The sequence below is a fragment of the Eschrichtius robustus genome, chromosome 12, assembly GCF_028021215.1.
Source record: "Eschrichtius robustus isolate mEscRob2 chromosome 12, mEscRob2.pri, whole genome shotgun sequence".
In the NCBI taxonomy this organism is placed as follows: domain Eukaryota; kingdom Metazoa; phylum Chordata; class Mammalia; order Artiodactyla; family Eschrichtiidae; genus Eschrichtius; species Eschrichtius robustus.
Genome location: NC_090835.1, coordinates 21297013 through 21317941, shown reverse-complemented (window position 1 = coordinate 21317941; position 20929 = coordinate 21297013). Strand labels below are relative to the sequence as shown.

The window sequence follows — 20929 nt, the reverse complement described above, 5'->3', positions numbered from 1 at the left end:
TGGATGGAGACGACAATTAATGAGTTAATGTTTGTAAAACATGTAAAACAGCCTGACACGTAGAATTATTTACAAGTCATTAAAAATAAATGAAATATTAATGCGCTGAACTGATTAATAAAAGAACCTATTTGTATCTTTAAGTCAAACCTTAAAATAGAGTCATGACACCAGGAGAGAGAAAAGCCATTTCTTAATAGGTTTTTCACAAAAGTGTTTTGCTGATTCATTAAAGCCCTGGCCTGAAATCAGACAGAAACGTTAAGCTTCTGTCAAGTCAGCCTTCTTTATTCTGCCAGCAAGGAAGGTAATGATTCTTACAAGTTTGTGTTAGGATACGAAAACGGAGACTCCTGACAAAGGTCCAGAGCGTGAGGCGTGGAGTCCTAATTAGGCCACTCTCTAAGCCATGTGACCTAGACAGTCAACTACTTACTCCCTCTAAAGCTGTTTCCCTCTCTGTAAAATGGGGATACCAGTAGTACCTGTCATCACAGGATTGGTGGAAAGGTTAAACATATTAACAATAATAATAGTAATACCAAGTAATAGAGACAAAGAAACTGAGTTCCAGAGAGGTTAGTTACCCACAGTAATACAGCAAGTGCCTGGGTAATTAAATTCCAAAGCTCTTGCCTTCACTCCTGCCTCCCCATTGATGTGAATAAGGACATACTCAGCACAGCACCTAGCCCACGGGAGCTGCTATTTTTATCATTGTAACTGATTTCAAAGGTCCCAGAAATGGAATGATATTTTAGAGCTTTAAGTGCTCTAGAGGTGTAAGAGTAGGAGAAGTTCTTTAAAGTCTTTGATTATTCCCCCCTCCCTTCATTAACTACTCTCAAGGCATCCAGAGAAGTTCCTCTCCCATGGGAAACAGCTGCTCCCAGTAGCACAGCTGTAAATTGTGAATTATTCCTTCCCATTTGAAGCTAGGTGACAATATGCCCTCATGGTGACCCAGTACTGAATTGTAAATTGTAGTCACTCACTCTTTCTTATAAGCAAAAAGTGCCCTAGTCACATAGTTCCCTTAGTAATTTCCACCTTTCAGGATCTTAAAAAGAAAAGAAAATGCTTTGCTTTTACAAACTCATTTGTGGCTGGCTCAGTGATGAAACCTTGCCTCCTTGCCGTGTCAGCTTTCAGGAATCCTGTGTTTGTCTGTGTTGTGTTAGCCGAGTAGCTTGTTATCTTTGCAGCTTAAGGGCTGACTTGGAAATTCAGGCTGTCAACTATTTAAAGAAAAAAGTCCCCATGCCACTATTTTAATAAACTTTCAGAGAGCAAGGTTTCCTACTGGTCATGATAATGTTAACTTAAAATACTCAAGGAAACAGGGCAGGAAACAAAATAGGGGAGGACTGTTGTTTTTAAAGGCATTCTAGGAAGAAGAGTTTGAGCAAAGCCATAAAGGCGAAATAGTGAAGGCATGTGAAGAAAAGAGAAGAGTATGTGAAGAAAAGAGAGGCAGGAACAGATATTAAGGAGTATGAGCTGTAGCGTGTAGGTTAAAATGTATAATACAGATTATGTGGGGCCTTGAATGCCAAGTTAGGGTTTTGGAAGATGGGTGTCTGTGCAATGAGAAACTGTAAGAGATGTCTGGAAGTCAACAACAATGATCGCATTTATGTCTTAGTAAGATACCAGGGGGTTATGTGCAGGTGATAGTATACAACGGAATCAGAACAGATCTGGGAACTTACTGGCTATGTGACATAGTCTCTTTGGCCCTAAAATTTCCATCTATTAATTTGTTAAATGGTGGTGATAACAACTGTGGTGGGAATTGAATGAAATCAGGCGTTGACTTTTAAAATAATGTCATAGAAAGCAGTCAAAGAAACAACACACACACACACATACTTTTACAGTCCGGCTGAGTGGAGGAGACTAAGGGCTGAGCAAGCCAGCGTTCTGATAAAGACAAGGAAAAAAGGGAGCTGTCTGACAGATGGAGAAAAAGGTGGGAGGGAAAAGAGAAAATCCTTAGAGATGATTCAAGAGAGAATGGTGGTTATTCAAGGGGAGACAGTGGAGGAGGAGTTGGTCTGGGGGCTGGGATGGTGGCGGGTTCAGCTTTGGAAATTCTAAATTTGAGAAAGAAGAAGATATTCACAAGGAGTGGGTGGACCAGAGCAGCCTCAAGAATTAGGTGTTCAATCACTGTTTTAATTGAAAAAGCCACATTGCCCTGGTCTAGGAGGGTAATAATTGGGGACCTTTTCTGATCCACAATTAAACCTCAGTGAAGTTCTAAAAGCTAAGAGCTGCAGCCACTGACATGTAAACAAACAGAGAAGTGGAATTCAGAATGGCCACTGAGGTAGCCCTTGATAGAAAGTCAAATTCTCTGGAAGGAAGGCCCCTGCCTAAGCACCTCTGCATCCTTGTTGCCTAGATGGGTGCGGACCCATTTCAGGCATTTAGTAGATGTCACTGGATAAAGCTATGAAGTTTGTATAATTTTAGTTTAGCAGTATCAAGAATGCATAAATTCCATTTCAGCGCTTCATACTTTGCCTCCTTTGAGGAATTTCCCTTTGCTTGTTCCCCACCTGAGAAACATCACTTAAGAAAATAATCACAGGGACTTCCCTGGAGGTCCAGTGGTTAAGACTTCACCTTCCAATGCAGGGGGTGCGAGTTCGATCCCTGGTTGGGGAGCTAAGATCCCACATGCCTCCGGGCCAAAAAAACCAAAACATAAAACAGAAGCAATATTGTAACAAGCTCAAAAAAGACTTTAAAAAATGGTCCAAATCAAAAAATCTTAAAAAAAAAAAAAAGAATCACAGACAACCCCAATCCCAACTACACACAGATGGTCATCAAAGCATTATTTATATCAGCAAAAAATGGGAAACAATTCATATTTAAGACAACAGGGGAGTGATAAATTATGTCCATCAATTTGATGGAATATGAAAGTGGCGACTGCAGGGACCGTTCTAAGTACTTTGTATATATTAATTCATTTAGTCATCATAGCAATTCTATGGGGTGTATACTATAAGTCCCATTTTACAGATGAGCAAACTGAGGCTTGGTGAGTTTAAATAACTTGTGCAAGATTATACAGGTAATAAGTGGCAGACCTGGGATTTGGGTGAGGCTTTCTGGTTCTAGTGTCTTTGCTCTGATCACTACACAACACTGCTGCATGGTATTTTTAAATTTTTGGTCTGATTTTCTTAAATTAGTTTTATAACAAAACTTTGGAGGAAAAATACACCCTCTCCATTCAGGGGAGGAGGAGATCAGATAGGGAAGGGGTGGTGACAGTCAACCAAAATTCTGCTTCATTGTATACCCAATAACAAAAGTTCACATTTCCTATTCTTTCTTTCACCCTCATCAGCAATAACTAATGCTCGTAAAACAAACTGTAATCTACAAAGTCCTTAAACATCATTCGTAGCCTCAAAACTACCCTGCCAAGTCCCATTTTCCTTAATCCCAATTTACAGATGAGAAAACCGAGGCTGAGAATGGACAGAGGGCATTCAGGGTCACGGTGCTAGTTTCTTGATTCCTAGTGCCAAGCTCCTTCTACTACTCAGTGTGGTTTAGACAATTTCAAAACAGTGTCCTCCATTTCTTTAGTCTAGTAATCACTCAGGAAACCACCAGGAACACACTGAAATTAAGGAAGAGGATTGGTTTGGGCTTGGCCAGACTAACTCACCAACCTTGAAATCTTAGGGCTAAAACAACGTCTGTACTACCCAAGGACCATTCCTTCTAAGCCTTCTTCTGCCATAGGCAAGCGATCTTCCCTAAGGAAGGTTTGTGGAATCAATCTTTCTTTATGATTCTTTCCCCTGACATGTGATTACAGCTTCTTCAGACCCTCCTACATATCCCAAAAGCCTCTTCAGAGGTTGCCAAGAGATGGGACAGGATGATAATGATGAGGGCAATAATGATACTATAATAGTTAATAATAATAATAGCCAAAGTGTATAGAGAGCTTGCTACATGCCAGATACTGCCCTGGGCAATGTTTACATACAATTAATCTCACAACAGACCTCCGAAGGAGGTGCCATTTTCCTGATGAGGAAATGAAGCTCAGAGGGTGTCCATCACACGCTTGACCGGGAGAAAGTGGGGGAGGAAGGGTTAGAAGTTCACAGACAGCAGAGGCTGAGCTGTTGGCTCAGAAGCCCTCATTTATAAATCAACTTCAGACTCACCCCCCACACGATGGAATTCCTCACATATCTGATCTTCCTAGGAAACATGGCTCCTCCAGGGAAGACAACAGTGGAGAACACAGCCGCTCTTGATGTTAATGACCTAGAGACTAATTTTTCCTCTTTTCATGCCCTGACATTTTCTTTTAATTAAAAAAAGTTTGGTGTTCATTGATCTTTATGATTCCTTCAAAGCATATTTCCTAACCTAAAAAAATTTAAAAAAATATATAGCACAAAACAGAGCTAAAAGGAGAGTGTGGTGAGTGGATCATGGCGTGTTGAGTGGAAGCCTCAGTCATTCTACCACATTAAATGGGCAGATGTGGAAAGTGCTTGGAGTTTCTGAGGTGAAGCATGACTCCATGAGTGGACGTTTTCAAGCTTGGAAAGCATTACTTGGTTATCAGCCTGTTAAGGAGCACACTAGTCAAAGACTTGGCTGGGAATGAGTACTAGTTGATCTGTAAATAATCTACAGGTAAGGTTTACCAGCAGTGGAACATTAACACTGTAGAGGCGAGGCTTTGTGGGTCGTTGGCCTGTGAGCTGCTTCGAATTGGAGGTCTTGCCTCCACCTTTAACCCTTTCTACTACCCCAACCGCAACTATTGCATTAAAAGAACAGAATGGAGCAGATAGAGGGTGAATTCAAATATAAACACTCTGACAATTTGGCCAGTTAGGCAGTTAGAACCAGTAAGTGCCTCGGTGGCAACAATACAACTGTTAGGTCAAATATATGAAGGGTGAGGCCCCTTTAGGGCAGCTGCAAAAAGAAAGCCCCTATTAATCCCTTAACTAAGCAGCTGATGGATTTAATCTTTTTGTGCTTATGGTATAATTCTTCAAACACAGGATTATTGTAAGTTTAAAAAATCAGCACGGGCTACCCAGGTTTTTTATAGATTTCTTCATCTTGCTAACAGATGATGGAAAATAGAACTTTGGAGGACTTCTGAGTACAATCTGCTGTCACTCTGGCTTGGAAAGCTTCATTCCCGGATTCATTCACAAAAAGAATAGGTCTCTATTTGAAGAGGAAAGAGACCTCAGTCTCTCGCCTGGGGATCTACTTTCTTTTGATTTGCATCCATTGTTATTTAAAATAGCATTAAAAGATTCAGCTAGGGTTATTTTGCATAGTAATATCAGAAAAGGAACCATACCTGGTGTAATCCCCTTTGGCTTCCTGAAATAAAAAACAAAGATAGATGATCAATTTGTATTGATGTTGATTAAGCTAAAAGAATTTTACTCCCCATCATTTTCCCCTCTTAAAATGCCTGAGTTTTGTTTTGAAAACTTTTTCACAAGGAACACCTTCCCTACATATGACCCTGGAGAAGAAAGGGGCATTTAAGAAATCGCTATTACCCAATAATTATTTCTTGTTTTTAACAGAAGAGACAAATCTATCTGAAAAAGCATAGATGATTATTTCTCCTTTAATGTTTTGAAGATCACGAGATAAATGCTTGTCTTTCGGAGCAGCACACTTTTTAGTCTGGACTCAGACCGTTTAAACCATGACACAGGTAAATCAACACATGCCATTAGTTTTCTTTTTTTAAACCAGCATGGAACACACTGGTTTTCCAGCTATGTGTGCCTTTAAGAATTAAAGGGCTCTTTAACCCCACCTCAAGAAAAAGTATACAAAAGTTACTAAATTTAAATGCAAATTACAGTTGTTGTAACAACTGCAGCCTCCCAAATTCAAGCCACCGGAGCTCTTTGCTAGCAATATGGTCTTAACTCTTCTTCCTCAGTTAAGTCTAAGTTTCATTTTCTTCTGAGACATATCACACTCTCGCTCATGCAAACTACACTAAAACAGAAAACGGTGGCTCACATTTTATACTGGCAAACAACCAGGAGGCTTTAAAAAGCCGTCAGCCACTGGCCCATGCAAAAGTTTCAGAAGTGCAGGCAGTTCACAAAACCCAACAAACAAAAGGAGCGGGTAAGAGGCAGTTTGTCAGCTCTTACCTGTAAAATAAGCGCCGCTAACCTGAAGATAGTTTCGCTGTCTACTTCGATTTGCCCCTGTCGGTGGAAAAGGAAAGCATCACTGAACACAGGCTGCCCTAGGTCGTAGCAAATGGCTGTGGAGTTGGGGAAGCTGTCACAGCTTGGTACATTCAGTTTAGGATTGAACGCAGATCATACCATTGCAGGGGGAAGGGAGGGGGGCGTGGAGAGACGTATCCAGGGTTAAAGGGAAGCCACATTGTGTGTGTGTGTGAAGGAGAGAGAGAGAGTGCGCGCGCGCGCCAGCACTTTAATTAGCTGTGGGAAATTGTGTTTTGAGAGCAGTATTCTGGAAGGAACACACATGACTTTGAAACTGAAAATTAAGACAGCTTCTAAAATGAATAATTTTAACCTCTCCAAGTTCATTTTGAAGCTCTGATTTTCTTAGATTACTTTGTTCAGTGTTTTCCTGTGTCATAGCAGTTATTTTGGTACACACAATGCAAATATTATAAAAAATATAAGTTCTACTTCTGTGTCAATGAGACATCATTGAATTAATATTTATACTGTTATAGAGAAAATGTAAAGCCTTAAGAACCAGTTACAGGGCTTCCCTGGCGCAGTGGATAAGAATCTGCCTGCCAATGCAGGGGACATGGGTTCGATCCCTGGTCCGGGAAGATCCCGCATGCCGCGGAGCAACTAAGCCCGTGCGCCACAACTACTGAGCCTGCGCTCTAGAGCCCACGAGCCACAACTACTGAGCCCGCGTGCCTAGAGCCCGTGCTCCTCAACAAGAGAAGCCACCGCAATGAGAAGCTCGCGCACCGCAACGAAGAGTAGCCCCCGCTCGCCACAACTAGAGAAAGCCCACACGCAGCAATGAAGACCCAATGCAGCCAAAAACAAATTAGTTAAAATTTTTTTAAAAAGAACCCGTTAGAGAAAATGCTCGAGACAAAAATTCTGTTGCTTTATACTGAAGTTTGATGAACCCTAATTTATCATTTTTCCATGATTTTATTTTATTTTTCCTATTTTTTAACATTTTCATTCCCAGTAGTAAATCTGGTACTCATTCGACCCTCCCCACCACCACTTTATTTATTTTTAAAATTTTATTTATTTAAAAAATTTATTTTATTTATTTATTTTATTTATTTTTGGCTGCATTGGGTCTTTGTTGCTGCACGCCGGCTTTCTGTAGTTGCGGCGAGCGGAGACTACTCTTCGTTGTGGTGCGCAGGCTTCTCATTGCGATGGCTTCTCTTGTTGTGGAGCACGGGCTCTAGGCACACGGGCTTCAGTAGTTGTAGCACGCAGGCTCAGTAGTTGTGGCTCATGGGCTCTAGAGCACAGGCTCAGTAGTTGTGGTGCACAGGCTTAGTTGCTCCATGTAATGTGGGCTCTTCCCGGACCAGGGATTGAACCCATGTCCCCTGCACTGGCAGGTGGATTCTTAACCATCGTGCCACCAGGGAAGCCCTCCACTATTTTATTTTTTCAGCCTTTAAGATCCTAAAGAAAAATAGGAGTTTGAGGCTGTAACTAGCAGGAATACTTCTTCAGTTGCCTGGTACGGATGCGTAACTGTGTCGGGGTATTGCCTCTATCAATAACACTCACATGCACCTTCATTTATTTTGTTAAATGTGATGACATATGTAAATACCATTATTGCATTATGTGATAAATTACAACATTGAGTAGTAGAGCAGGGTCTCTATTAAAAAAAATTTTTTTTTTGGTGAGATGCTAGCTTGTAAGCATTAACACATGCTAAAACAATTCCATATAACCCCCTCCTTGCATAAATCCTGTATAATTAGTACTTGAAAGTGCATAGTGTTTAAGAACATGGGTCTGGAAATTGCCCTACACTTCTTTTTCTTTCTCCTTTCTACCTGTTGAATCTGAGCTGGAGAGTTTTCTAATTATACCAAGTGCATCAGTGGCGAGTAATTAAGTAGTTTTAAAGTAAATGCACACTAGGTAGGTTTATAGAAGCAGTTAGCTCAGTGAGAATTTCTGGAAGGTTTATGTTTTTCTCTCAAGTGGCCAAGTGATTTGATTGGGCTTCTCAAAAAAACAAGAACAACAACAACAACAAAAAACACCCAAAACTAGTAACAATAATTCTTTTAGAAGCCATAAAATAAAATAAACAAACCCCAAACCTGGGATATTACAATGTCAGCAGTGATGATTACCTGTGTTTCCCTTATATTTCATCCTCCAACAACTAAGTATCCCTTCTGAAACCTGAGGCAGTGGATCTGCTTCAAAGTTTTTCGCTTCAAAAGCTGACAGGCCCAGAGCCTTGGAATTCAAAGCTCGCCTATAATCTCTAGAAACAGATTATAAAATCAAAGAGAAGCCAGGTTGATTGCAGAAATCAATTGCCCTCTGTCTTTCAGGCAAGAGACAGTCGTTTTCTAATCTGGTGAAAGATGATGAAGCAGTTAATCCAACAAGTGAGGTGGGTGTTGATCGAGATTAAATTTTAGAAAAGCTAAATTCCTTCTCTTCAAAGAAATAGAAACTCATGTGGGGCATGGGGGTGAGGGCTTCGCAGGGGAACTCAAGAACATGTTTGAGTTTAAATTAGACCTGAACTCGTTAAAGTCAAATTCGTCTTAAAATCAGAGAGAAGAGGCGAAGTGCGTTAGTTCAAATATTTTTTTTTAAAAAACTGAAGATGAATAAAATATATTGAAAATTATTGCCAACTCCTCTGACACCCTGAGACCCCTTTGCCTCCTCAGAACCTTAGATGAGTCATTGGAACAATATTTTAGACACCAACTTTTCAGTTTAGTAAATTAAAAGACCTCAAACAGATACTCTTAAGGAAGTCGCCAAATATTTCTCTACGTTGGAAGGGTCATCAAATATTAAAAATGCTGAAATGAGGAGCTAAAGCATGAAAAGTACCAGGCTCAGACAGCTCCAGGGGAGAGGGGAGGCAAATATGAAGCTTGCCTGTGGACTTTTTCACCTACACAAGTGGCCCCAACACAATTCTGGTGGAGGAAGGCAATGGTGGGATGGAACAGTAGGGCCTTTGAGAAATCTCGTTCCAGGAAGAGAGGAAAATGCGTGGTTTGGCAAAGCCCCACACTCTTTTACACGTCTTAGTCCCCACCTCACCTTTCAGTTAACCACTGTTCTGGAAATACAAGGCAACATATTTTAAGCTCTAAAACTGACTGTCAAGGTTACCTGACTTGTGCGTGGAGTTCACCAAACAATGGATTAATCAAGAATAATACTGTTTTGCCTGGTTCTCAGTGATTTCATATGGTGCAATTTAATTAAGACTTATACAGAACTCTGGAGTTTCATGTCTGAAGGGTAAAACTTCTTTAGAAACTGCAGTTTGCTCTTGGATAGAACATTTCCTTTGCTTACAACCATGGCAACCGAGGTAACCTTATAGGTACTGGGCAAGCTAACACTTGAGAAAGGGATCACCTCAAAGACAGAGGTAATGGGATCCTTCAGTGGGTTTCCATGATTGTCAAGGATAAACAAAGAGAAGCAGAGGAGTGAATCAGGGGATGTGGCTGAATGCACAGAGGTAACGTGAAACAGTATCAAGTGCTAGTGCTATACTCCCAAAGCTCATTTAACTGGATTATGGATTCAATCACTAGGTCACTGGGTTCAGGCTCCACCTCGGACATCTCATTTTTGGTCCTTGACTTGTCGGCTCAGTTGACCAAGACATCATGCTAATGAGGTGAACTCTAGGTTTTGATTCCCGAGTAGGAAAGCAGAGTAAAAGAAAGTTTTAGAACTTGAAAGGGACTTTTGTGACAATATGACTCCTATGATTTTACAGATGATGGCACTGAGGATCAGGAGCAAGAAGTGTACTACTCAATCCTGCAGCACATGTTGACTCTGGACTCTTTCGACTTTACCGTGCTCTAATTAACTCCAGTGCAAATCTCACCAGGAAGCTTCTAAAGGCATGTAAAAATTGGAATCAGGTAAGATCAGAAAAATGATTCCAAATGCCACCTCCACTGTTGGTAGGACAGTATGTCACCATCAAACATACACACTCATATAGAATGGGAAAACTATTTCTGAAGACCTATTCTGCATTTTCTGTATTGATGTATTGATAGCACTCCATGGAAACTTATTCTGCACTATAGCAAAGAGCATTAATAACGTGGTCACAAATACTTAGGATGGAGAACTACTTGACAAAATGTTGAGAAACCTCAGTTTGTTTCCAAGTCTACTACTAATCATCTATGTTAGGGTTAAGTCTACCAAAAAACAAAAACAAAAACAAAAACAACCTGTAGAGCACCAACAAAAAAAGTAGAAGAAATGAAAGAGATAAAAAAAAAAAATGACCATTTGCAACAGTCATAGTACTAATTGATTCAGGCAATACTCCTCAATAAATAAAAGCTATTGGGTGAAAGTTAGATGAGAAACAGAATATTTACATAATCACAAAGGATCTCTCCATAGGGGAGAATTAATTACAAAGGGGAAATGGTAACTTTTCAATGGTGAGACCTGACAGATACCATCTTAACCAAGGGATGAGATATCACCAGTAATTGGGAAGACCAGCATCATGTGCCTCCTGATATGTTCTGAGAAGGATATAACTTCATCTATATACAGTGCTGTGCTGCTAAATGTAAATGTTCCACAACCAGAAGTGGGGGAGGGCGTACAAGCTCTGATTTGTAGCATTTGTTGATTTCCATGGTATGAACATTCCCACCATGGCTGATTTCAAGCTACCAGTAATGATATTACAGAACGTGGAGCTGGGAAGAGACGTGAGAATTGGCTCTCATAGATGGTGCTAACTGGTTCTAGCACACAACTGGGTAGTATTTCTGCCAAAACTGCATCACTAGATCTAATCATGAGAAACCCTGAGACAAAAATCTGGCCCATACTCTTCAAAAATGTCTGTGTGATGAATGCCAGAGAAAGGCTGAGGAACTGTTTGAAAGCAAAGGAGACTAAAGAGTTATAACAACTAAATGCAATGTGTTATCCTGGATCAAGAGGAAAAGTTGTTATAAAGGCACTACTGATACAACTGGGTTGCATATTAGGCAATAGTATAGGTTCAATGTTAAATGTTCTGAATGTGATCATTGTTATATGGGTAAGAAATGTCCTTTATTCTAAGAAAGATACCGTGAAACATTTAGGGGTAAACAGTGTAACTTACTCTCAAATCGTTCAGAAAAAAATTACACACATTTGGAGGTGGGGGAGACACAGAGAGAGCATGAGTACAAATGTGGAACATGTCAACAACTGGTGAATTTGGTTTGATAGACATACATTTTGTGTGTGTGTGTGTGCTATTCTTGCAACTCTTTTGTAAGTTTGAAATTATTTCAAAATAAAAAGTTTGCTAAAAAATTGATGTATTTTCCGGGAGGGCTGGATATCTCTTTGTCTCGACTGCATCGTACCCCAACCCCCTTTCTGAGCAGAATATCCCATTCTTTTGGAGAATTGCTTCTCTCCTTACTGGATCTAATGGAAATACAATCATCCTTCTGTGGGCAAGTGATGGAAGAGGGTTCAAAGACCTTCCTAGGGATTTTCCAGATTAGAACTAAGGGAAGAAAGCTCTCTCTCTCTGGGGGTGACATTGGGAAGATGTGAACCAGAGAGAATCGATGACTACAGGTGGACAGAAAGGGGCTTCTTAACATTGGCAGTCAACTGTGTCCACTGCTGAGCTGGGCCAGACTTCAAAGTTCAAAAATTGTCAAGAATGATGCCTTAGATGCTGCTTCTGTGCTCTCACCTTAGTTTACCAGTAGGCCTGCAAACAGTGCAAAGAACCAATGGGATAAGGACACAAATGAGTGAGTTGATACAGCTCCCAGGAGCCTAATACCTTCTGTGGACACACCTACATGGAAGGAAGACTCTGTCAGGCCAGAGAAGCCCAGAGCTATGGGCTGACTAGTTTTTATACAATTTGGCTGGGGGAGAGGCCACATCAACACTTAATACCTACCTACCATCTAACAAGGCAGCTCTTGCTAGGCCATAGAAACATACTTCCCTGGGCAATTTCCTATTTTCTAGGGGTTATCATGCCCCTAGAAGGCCAGGCCATAATTACTACACCTGCACTCCCTCCTCCCCCTATGTAAATGAGCTAGTACTTTCTCCTTTTCCATCCAAGCTAGTTGTGAGAGGCAATGTTTATGGAGGATGGTCTCAGTGAATACTACACATTCGTTCTTTCAGATCAGCATTTTGCAACCTCAGTACAGTTGACATTTTGAGTTAGATAATTCCTTACTGGGGGGAGGGGCTGTCCTGTGCACTGCAGGGTATTAAACAGCATTCCTGGCCTCTGCTCACTACAGTCCAGTAGCAGCCTCCTCACCAGCTGTGACAACCAAAAATGTCTCCGGAGATGGCCAAAGGGTTCCTTTTGGAATCCCAATTGAGAACCATTGCTCTAGATTCACTAAGTTTATTCTTGGATTAAGCTAGAATCATCAGAAACCTACAAAACTGAGCCAGAAGGTTTCCCCAGGTAAAATTCCTTTTTTGGTATGATTTATTTATTTTATTTTATTTTTAAATTTATTTTTGGCTGCTTTGGATCTTTGTTGCTGCGCACAGGCTTTCTCTAGTTGCGGCGAGGGGGGGCTACTCTTCGTTGCAGTGCATGGGCTTCTCACTGCGGTGGCTTCTCTTGTCGCGGAGCACGGGCTCTAGGCGCGCGGGCTTCAGTAGTTGTGGCTCGCGGGCTCCGTAGTTGTGGCTCGCGGGCTTAGTTGCTCCGTGGCATGTGGGATCTTCCCAGACCAGGGATCGAACCTGTGTCCCCCACACTGGCAGGCGGATTCTTTTTTTTTTTGATAAATTATTTTATTTAATTTTATTTATTTATTTTTTGGCTGCGTTGGGTCTTCGTTGTTGCACACGGGCTTTCTCTAGTTGTGGTGAGCGGGTGCTACTCTTAGTTGCAGTGCACACACTTCTCACTGCAGTGGCTTCTCTTTGTTGCGGAGCAGGGGCTCTAGGCACACGGGCTTCAGTAGTTGTGGCACACGGGCTCCGTAGTTGTGGCTTGCGGGGTCTAGAGCGCAGGCTCAGTAGTTGTGGCGCATGGGCTTAGCTGCTCCGTGGCATGTGGGATCTTCCCGGACCAGGGCTCGAACCCATGTCCCCTGCATTGGCAGGCGGATTCTTACCCACTGTGCCACCAGGGAAGCCCGGCAGGTGGATTCTTAACCACTATGCCACCAGGGAAGCCCAAAACTGCTTTTTTGAAACTGTGTTCTGGCATCACTCCCCTGGCTTATGTTGAGAAACAACGTAAGAAACAACCCTCAGAAACTCATTATTTTAATAATTTTAGGTGTGTTGTTCAGGACATGGTTCATTACCTCATATAATGTGCCTTTACAAGGACACATGGGCGCAGTTTCTGATTTTTAGGACCAGTGATGACTGTGTTCCTTCGAGCAGCTGCTTTGTTTTTACCTTAACGACCACTGTGCATTACGTAAGTGATCATAACTCCCTCTGAGCTTTGGCTCTTAAGAGAAGTTGAATTTCAAATTTGTGGGCTAAATGCTTTATACTCACCATGCTGAATTTTTTTAAAAATATTTATTTATTTATTTGGCTGTGTTGGGCCTTAGTTGCGGCACGTGGGCTTAGTTGCCCCACGGCATGTGGGATCTTAGATCCCAGACCAGGGATCGAACCTGCATCCCCTGCATTGGAAGGACGATTCTTAATCACTGGACCACCAGGGGAGTCCCATGCTGAATGTTTTATACTAACCTTAACCTTGGCAGCATCTAATTATTTCCACCTTTATTTTCTCACAGATTATTCCGATTTCATCAGTTAACATATTTTAGTGTTTTTTTTCCTTTTTATTGACGTATATATAGTAAAATGCACAACTCTTACTGTGCAGCTCGATGACTCTGATGTGTGTATATACTCATATAACCATCACCCGAATCAAGATATCAAATATGCTTACTAATTTTTCATCTTAGGGAAGTGTATATATTTTTATAAACCACATCATATCAAAAAAATTATTTTTGCTAATTAGAAAGGTACAAAATAATACTGCAAAATTGTTTCACTTTGCAATTTTTTGATTACTAACCAACTTGAGTATTTCCCTTGCAATTGCCTATTATTTGCTATTGCCTATCTGTGAAATGACCCTTTGTTCACTTATCTACTTCAGAATTTATGTTTAACTTGAGCTACCAATAGTAACGCTTTGTCTTGCTTATGGGGCAGAAATTGTGTCCTTCAATCTCATCCCCTCTGATGTGCTCTCTCCTCCTGTGAAGTCAGACTGGACTTGGGCCTCCCACACTGGAAGAATCTATGGGGCCCTGAGTAAGTAATTTTTGCTGAAACTCACTCAGTTCCTCCTCTGCAAAATGGGGAGTGATAATATTGAATTTACTGAGTTGTTTAGAGCATAAAGTATAAAATATAAAGCATTTATCATGAAGGGTAGCCCCCAAAGACTCTCAATGTTATTCTCTCTGCACTGTTTACCATGTTGCTTCTTACATCCTTATATATCATTATATATATGGTTCTCTGCTTTGTTCTGGGACACTGTTCAATTTTTGTGTAGTTCCATAACATTTAATCATTCTTCCTTTATAATATGTCTCAGTATCTGATATGACAAAGGCTTTAACTTTCCATAATAATATTTGCCATTCTTTTCCATTTATGTTTTCAAAGAAATTTTTAAAATAATCTTGTCAAATTTTTAAAAAGATATAGTAATTTGCCTTCCTCTTTGGAACCATAATAAGTATCTATTGAAATTGCTCTATAGCGATCATAAAGTTTTATGATATACCACGGAGATCACACACATCCTGGTTTAGGATTAATAATAGGTCTTTTGTATTTTCCAACATAAATAGGGCACTTTTTTCATTCTATTAATCTGGTTATCATTGTGTAGGATATTATTTTTAGTGTATTTAACTTGTATTCAATTTCTTCACCAAAGCCAATAATGCCAATAAACTTTAGGTAATTTATTTCCATTTCCTAGGCACCTAGTGAAATTGTCTCCAAATAATATTTTGGTGCAGTTCTTTTCAGTGTATGGTGGTATAACTGATTGCACTGAATAAAGTAGACATTTTACTTAACACATCAAAACAGCGCTCCTCCCATACACTGCTGGTGGACCAACTTAACTTAGTTCCGGAATCACTTTTTGGCAAGGTCCACTAAAGTGTAACACACACATGCACTATGACCCAGCAATTTTGCTCCTAGGTATACACCTAATAGATATGTTTACAGATGTCCACTAAAGGGCAGGCACGTGGATCCTCATGGCAGCACTACTTATAATAACCAAATACTGCAAAGCTACCCAAATGCCCATTTATGTACATGAACTGTGGTATATTCATACTCTGGACTACCATTCAGCAGGGAAAATGAATAAGCTGGCTGTGATGACACACAACAACATGAATGAATCTCAAAAACATAATTTGAGCAAAAGAAGCCATATATTAAAAAAGCATATACTGTATAACTTCAGTTCTATAAAATACAAAGTCAGCCCAAACTAATAAATACTATTAAAAGTCATGGTAGTGGGGGGATTAATGACTGGAAGAACATGCTAGGGGCTTCTCAGGTGCTGGTAATGTTTTGTTTCCTTGAGAGTGATACTAGTTGCACAGATGTGTTCAATCTGTGAAAGTTCACTGAGCTGCACAATTACATTATATACACTTTTCCATGTGTATACTTCAATATAAAGTTAAGAAAACAAAACAAAACAAAACACAGAACCACTAATCTTCCCTCAGCCTTTCCCATCTTACTTAATGTCAATTTCATCCTAAGTTGCTTAGGTCCAAGATCTCCATGGTACCATTGGGCACAGAGTCGGGCAGTGCGCAACCTGTGCAACTGTATTTGGTGACCCTGTTTGCACCTTCTAATGCAGTATAACCTTATTTATCTTCTTTATTGTCTTTCTCCCTATCTACCATCACCTCTGCCTAATAGGTAAGCTCCTTAGGGCATGGGTTTTTACCTATTTTGACCCTAGCTACATCTCCAGGACCACTTGGCACACAGCAGGTACTCAAAACATTTGTAGAATATCAACTAAAAGAGTAGTGAAGGAAAATGTCGATGGGTGTATTATTATCTTTCCTTTTTAAAAAGGGAATGCTTCTTATGTTTCTTGATTCACTATACAGTTGATTTGCCTTGATTTTCAACTCAGAATAAGGAATCCCAGGAATTCTGAACTATGAGAACATAGCTCAGGCTTTATCAGCTATGGAAACTGTTAGCATAGTACCTAGTTATCAAGGAGATACATATATATATGTATATATATATATATATATATACATATATATATGCAAGAATATATATATATGCAAACTTATCAAAAAATCTTTTACTTTTCTGGCATCACTTTCTAAAAATGTAAAAGGAAAATAATATATCTGTCCCCCAACTTCACGGAGTTTTGAGGAAAAAAAGAAAAATGAGCTATAAAGATGCTTTCAAAAACTAAAAAGCATTACAAGAAGAGCAAACAAGTACAGGTGTTTTTGTGGGTGTGTATCACGTTTCAAAGATATAAGCAGTGGGATCAAAGTATCTGGACAGACTGCTTCTCAGAAACTTGATCACAATGAACATGGGAACAAAGAGAAAGAGAAAGTTTATGAATTAGTGTTTGGTTGTGGGAGGATAATACAAGTGAATATACAGATATGGAAATGAGAAAGAAGGGAAAATGAATCAGATCATCTTTTCTCAAGGTGGAGCCCAGGTATGGTTTGTGCAATGCATGTTGTTTTTTGGTGGACAGGTAGCACATATTTTTGTTCTTGGGATGAGGTTCCAACTAGTTTACATAGAAACCAGACCTTGGTTTCTAGACAGCATTCTCCACTGAAAGGAAAAATGGCTGATTCCAAGGCTATGGTAGTGGGAGCCTTTAGAGCATCAAAATGAATGAGAGAAGGGATTATAATATATTGAATAAAAAGAAATCAATGAGTCCATGTTGATAATAAAAAACATTTTTTAATAAGATGGAGAAGAAGGGAAAATTATTCTTTACCCATGAATGCTAAGAAAGGTTGAAGGTGATAGAATTAGCAAATCACCATTTACAATCACCATATACCACAGTACTAACCATAGTACTAACTGGCTTAGCCAAGATCACCACTGGAGACCAAGACCATTGGATCAAAGATTGTTGGGAAACAGGATGGTCAAACAGTCTCAAAGTGTTGACTCCAGACAAGTTGTTAATTACAAAGTGGAAAAGATGAAGAGAAATCTGGTAGATACCACCTTAACCAAAAACAACGTTTACTGACGTTGCAAGCCTCCCTGTGAGACACACTGAGGAGGACCCAACATCACTTATGTAGTATTCTTGCCACAAGGAAATTATATTAGACTAGTGGCTCTGAAACGTCATTGTATAGCAGAGTTACCCTAAAGCCACTGAAGAATAGAGAGACCCAGACTCACTGAAGTAGTATAGGGTGAAACGGGGCAGGTTGTGGGTCTCTGTAGTTTCACCAAGTTCCCTAATGATTCTAAGACGTGGCCAACACAATACATGTTTGGGTTCACTGAATTAGACAACTCCATATTTCACAAATTGAGAGACCTTCTACAAGGCAAATGGCCTATACTCTTAAAAAATACCAATGTAAGAAAAGCCAAGGAAAGACTGGACATCTGTTTCCCATTATGGAGACTATGGAGTCATGACAACTAAAACCAATGTGTGATCCTAGATGGATCCTGGACCAGAAAAGGAAAACAAACAAACAAACAAACACCAAACTAACTCAAAAGCTAATTATTGAGACAATATGAAAAATGTGAATGGGAACTTTATATCAGATACATACAATTTGTGAAATATGATATTAATCTCATAAAACTCTAAACTCCACATGGGCAGAGATCTAAGTCACCACTGTACACACAGCACCTATGTAGTGCCTAGCACATAGTGGACATTCAATAAATATTTTTAAATGAATTAATCTATACTTAAAAAAAAACAAAAACCTTTTGATAACAAGGTTCTACCAGATGATGCTACAAAAATATCATCAGAACTATGAGTCTTCTTCCATCCAATTCTTTTTACTTTGCCCCTATTCTGAGATCTGGAGGCTCTGCTTTATTTCTTTTGATCCCAGGAAGAATGGTATTGTCACGTGGCCAAATATCAGAGACACTGGCTCCACCATTCTGCCAGTATCTGAATCCTTGTAATAAACTCTTGCACCAACATGGTTGCAAAGCAAGGGAGTGAATGTTTATGAGACTGCTCTGAAAATGAGAGGTGTGGTGATCTACAGCCAAGTCATTAAGGGATGCAAGAAGGGGAGCCTAAATAGGTCAGGTTCCACTAATAAGCATGGAGGTTCCAAGGCAGCCACATCTGATAAATAGGAGGTGAGACAATTGGAGAACAGATGAATAACTGTCACTAGACACTGAGAACCCAGCTCTCTACTTTTGTACTTACCTATATTCGTTATTAGATTACATACACAGCAGAATTTAATTACAGCATTCTAATTGCTTAAATGCACCCTGGCACCAATTTATGATTATAATTTGAATTTGTAGCAGCGGAGTGTCCTGAAGAAAAACTAGTCATATTAAAAAAAAAAAAAGTGCAAGGTACTTACAAGATAATCAAGGATGATTAGAGGGAGAAAAGGATGAATCACGAGAAAGAAGAGAAGGTTACGGTCATGATGTTAAAATGAATCTTCTGAATAAAGAAGCACTGTTAAAGTTAGTATCCTAGCCTAACATCCTAGATGCTTTTTGCATCTAGGAGTAAATATACAATGATACTTTTATTTTTAGGATTATTGTGCATCCATTTGATTGGGCCTCCTGTTTATCGTTTTTTTTCCAATAGGGTATACCACATTTAAAATGTTTTCACCAACATTCTCCTTTTATGCCATAATGGTGGTTATTTATGCCCAAGTACTTCTTATAAATGAGAACGTCATATAATAGTCCTCTTGGGAATTTTGGAAGAATATTATCAATAACAACAACAATAAAAACGAGAACATTTAAGTGCTAACTATCTGTTCCAAGAGGCTGACGTATATTAATTCATTGAATCCTCAGGACAACCTTATGAGGAGGTATTACTACCTCACTTCACAGGTGAGGACTGAAATTAGGAGATTACAGTAGATGACTACTTAAGGCCACCGACCCTCTTAGTGGTGCTACCAGGGTTCAAGCTGGGACCACCTCTCCATAGTCCCCCAACTCTTTGCCATGTCATGCATTGAGCCATATTTTGGTCTCTCCAAGGAGTGAACAAAACAATCTTGGTTGGTGTCCAACACCCATGAAATACTTACTGACTTCACTTCAGCTGGGAGGTAAATTGTACTCTTATAGCATATATTGCATGTGTCCTTAGTAAATTTAAATTGTAACTGTTTGTGGCCAATTCAACAGGTTTAGCTGAAATGGGTAACTTGGTCTATTTCCCAATGAATCTATACTGTAAAACATTAATATTAGGCCTCGTTAATTATGAAATGGCAGTCTTCCGTTCAATTTCTTCTTTCTGAAAAATACAAAGATAGCTTTTCAAACCTCCTCCTTAGGCCTCTTAAGCATGTGTAACACGGCAGAAAGGCGAATGACATGTGCTTCTAGTATGGGTTGAAAAAATAGATGACAAATAGATGGCAGATGATAGATAGACAGGTAAATGGATGGATGTACAGAGAGAGAGAGTGGGTGTGGGTAAATTAGTGTTTAGAAGTTTCTTTGCCATGTTCCTTTTGAAGTAGAAGATTTGAATCTTCAAGGATGTCCACTTAAGCATTTTCAAAAGCAGGAAACATGTAAAGAAATTTGATTTCTATAATAAATTGAGAAAATATCTTCCAGAGTCTCTTCATCCTTTCCTAGATTTTAAGATACTGTATTTTCAGCTGAATTGACCATCTACCTCGTCTTCCCTCCATCCAAGCATTTATCATACTACTTTTATGACTTTTTTTTGGAGTGACAATTTAGCTGTAATGATATTCTGATAACCCCTTTCTGAGATGACGATCTACCAAAAGTATCAGTACTGGATTTAAATGTTTTAAGGTAATTCATGTTAAATGGCACCATTATGAAATACAAATATTCCAGTTGGATGTTTAGTAGCTCTGTTCAACGTATTCAACAAATATTTGAGTGCCTTCTTGTGCTGGCAATACATCAATGAACAAATGATTCATTCTCTGTAAATTTACTCCTGGTAGTGCCAACTAGAGTGTATTTTCCTTGTTCTCTAAGACCATGTCCTTTTGCCTTTCGGTGGGCCTTGATTTTTTCATCTGAGGACCCAACAATTTCCCCTTTAGCACCTCAGGGAGGTGGTAAAGGCGAACGAAACAGCACATGGGGGCTTCCCTGGTGGCGCAGTGGTTGAGAGTCTGCCTGCCAATGCAGGGGACGCGTGTTCGAGCCCTGGTCTAGGGAAGATCCCACATGCCGCGGAGCGACTAGGCCTGTGAGCCACAACTACTGAGCCTGCGCGTCTGGAGCCTGTGCTCCGCAACAAAAGAGGCCGCGATAGTGAGAGGCCCGCACACCGCGATGAAGAGTGGCCCCCGCCGCGATAGTGAGAGGCCCGCACACCGTGATGAAGA

At 40.0% G+C, this 20929-nt stretch overlaps 1 protein-coding gene across 9 annotated transcripts in view; it reads right to left on the bottom strand.

The window, feature by feature from the left end:
• Positions 1 to 20929, bottom strand: part of FRMD4B (FERM domain containing 4B) — a 339770-nt gene that overhangs the window by 70227 nt on the left and 248614 nt on the right. For all 9 annotated transcript variants that reach the window (XM_068557491.1, XM_068557496.1, XM_068557494.1 and 6 more), the window contains 2 exons: positions 6198 to 6254; positions 5375 to 5397 (listed from right to left, as the gene is read on the bottom strand). In XM_068557491.1, coding sequence (XP_068413592.1) covers positions 5375 to 5397; positions 6198 to 6254 — 80 coding nt within the window. The remainder of the gene's footprint in view (positions 1 to 5374; positions 5398 to 6197; positions 6255 to 20929) is intronic.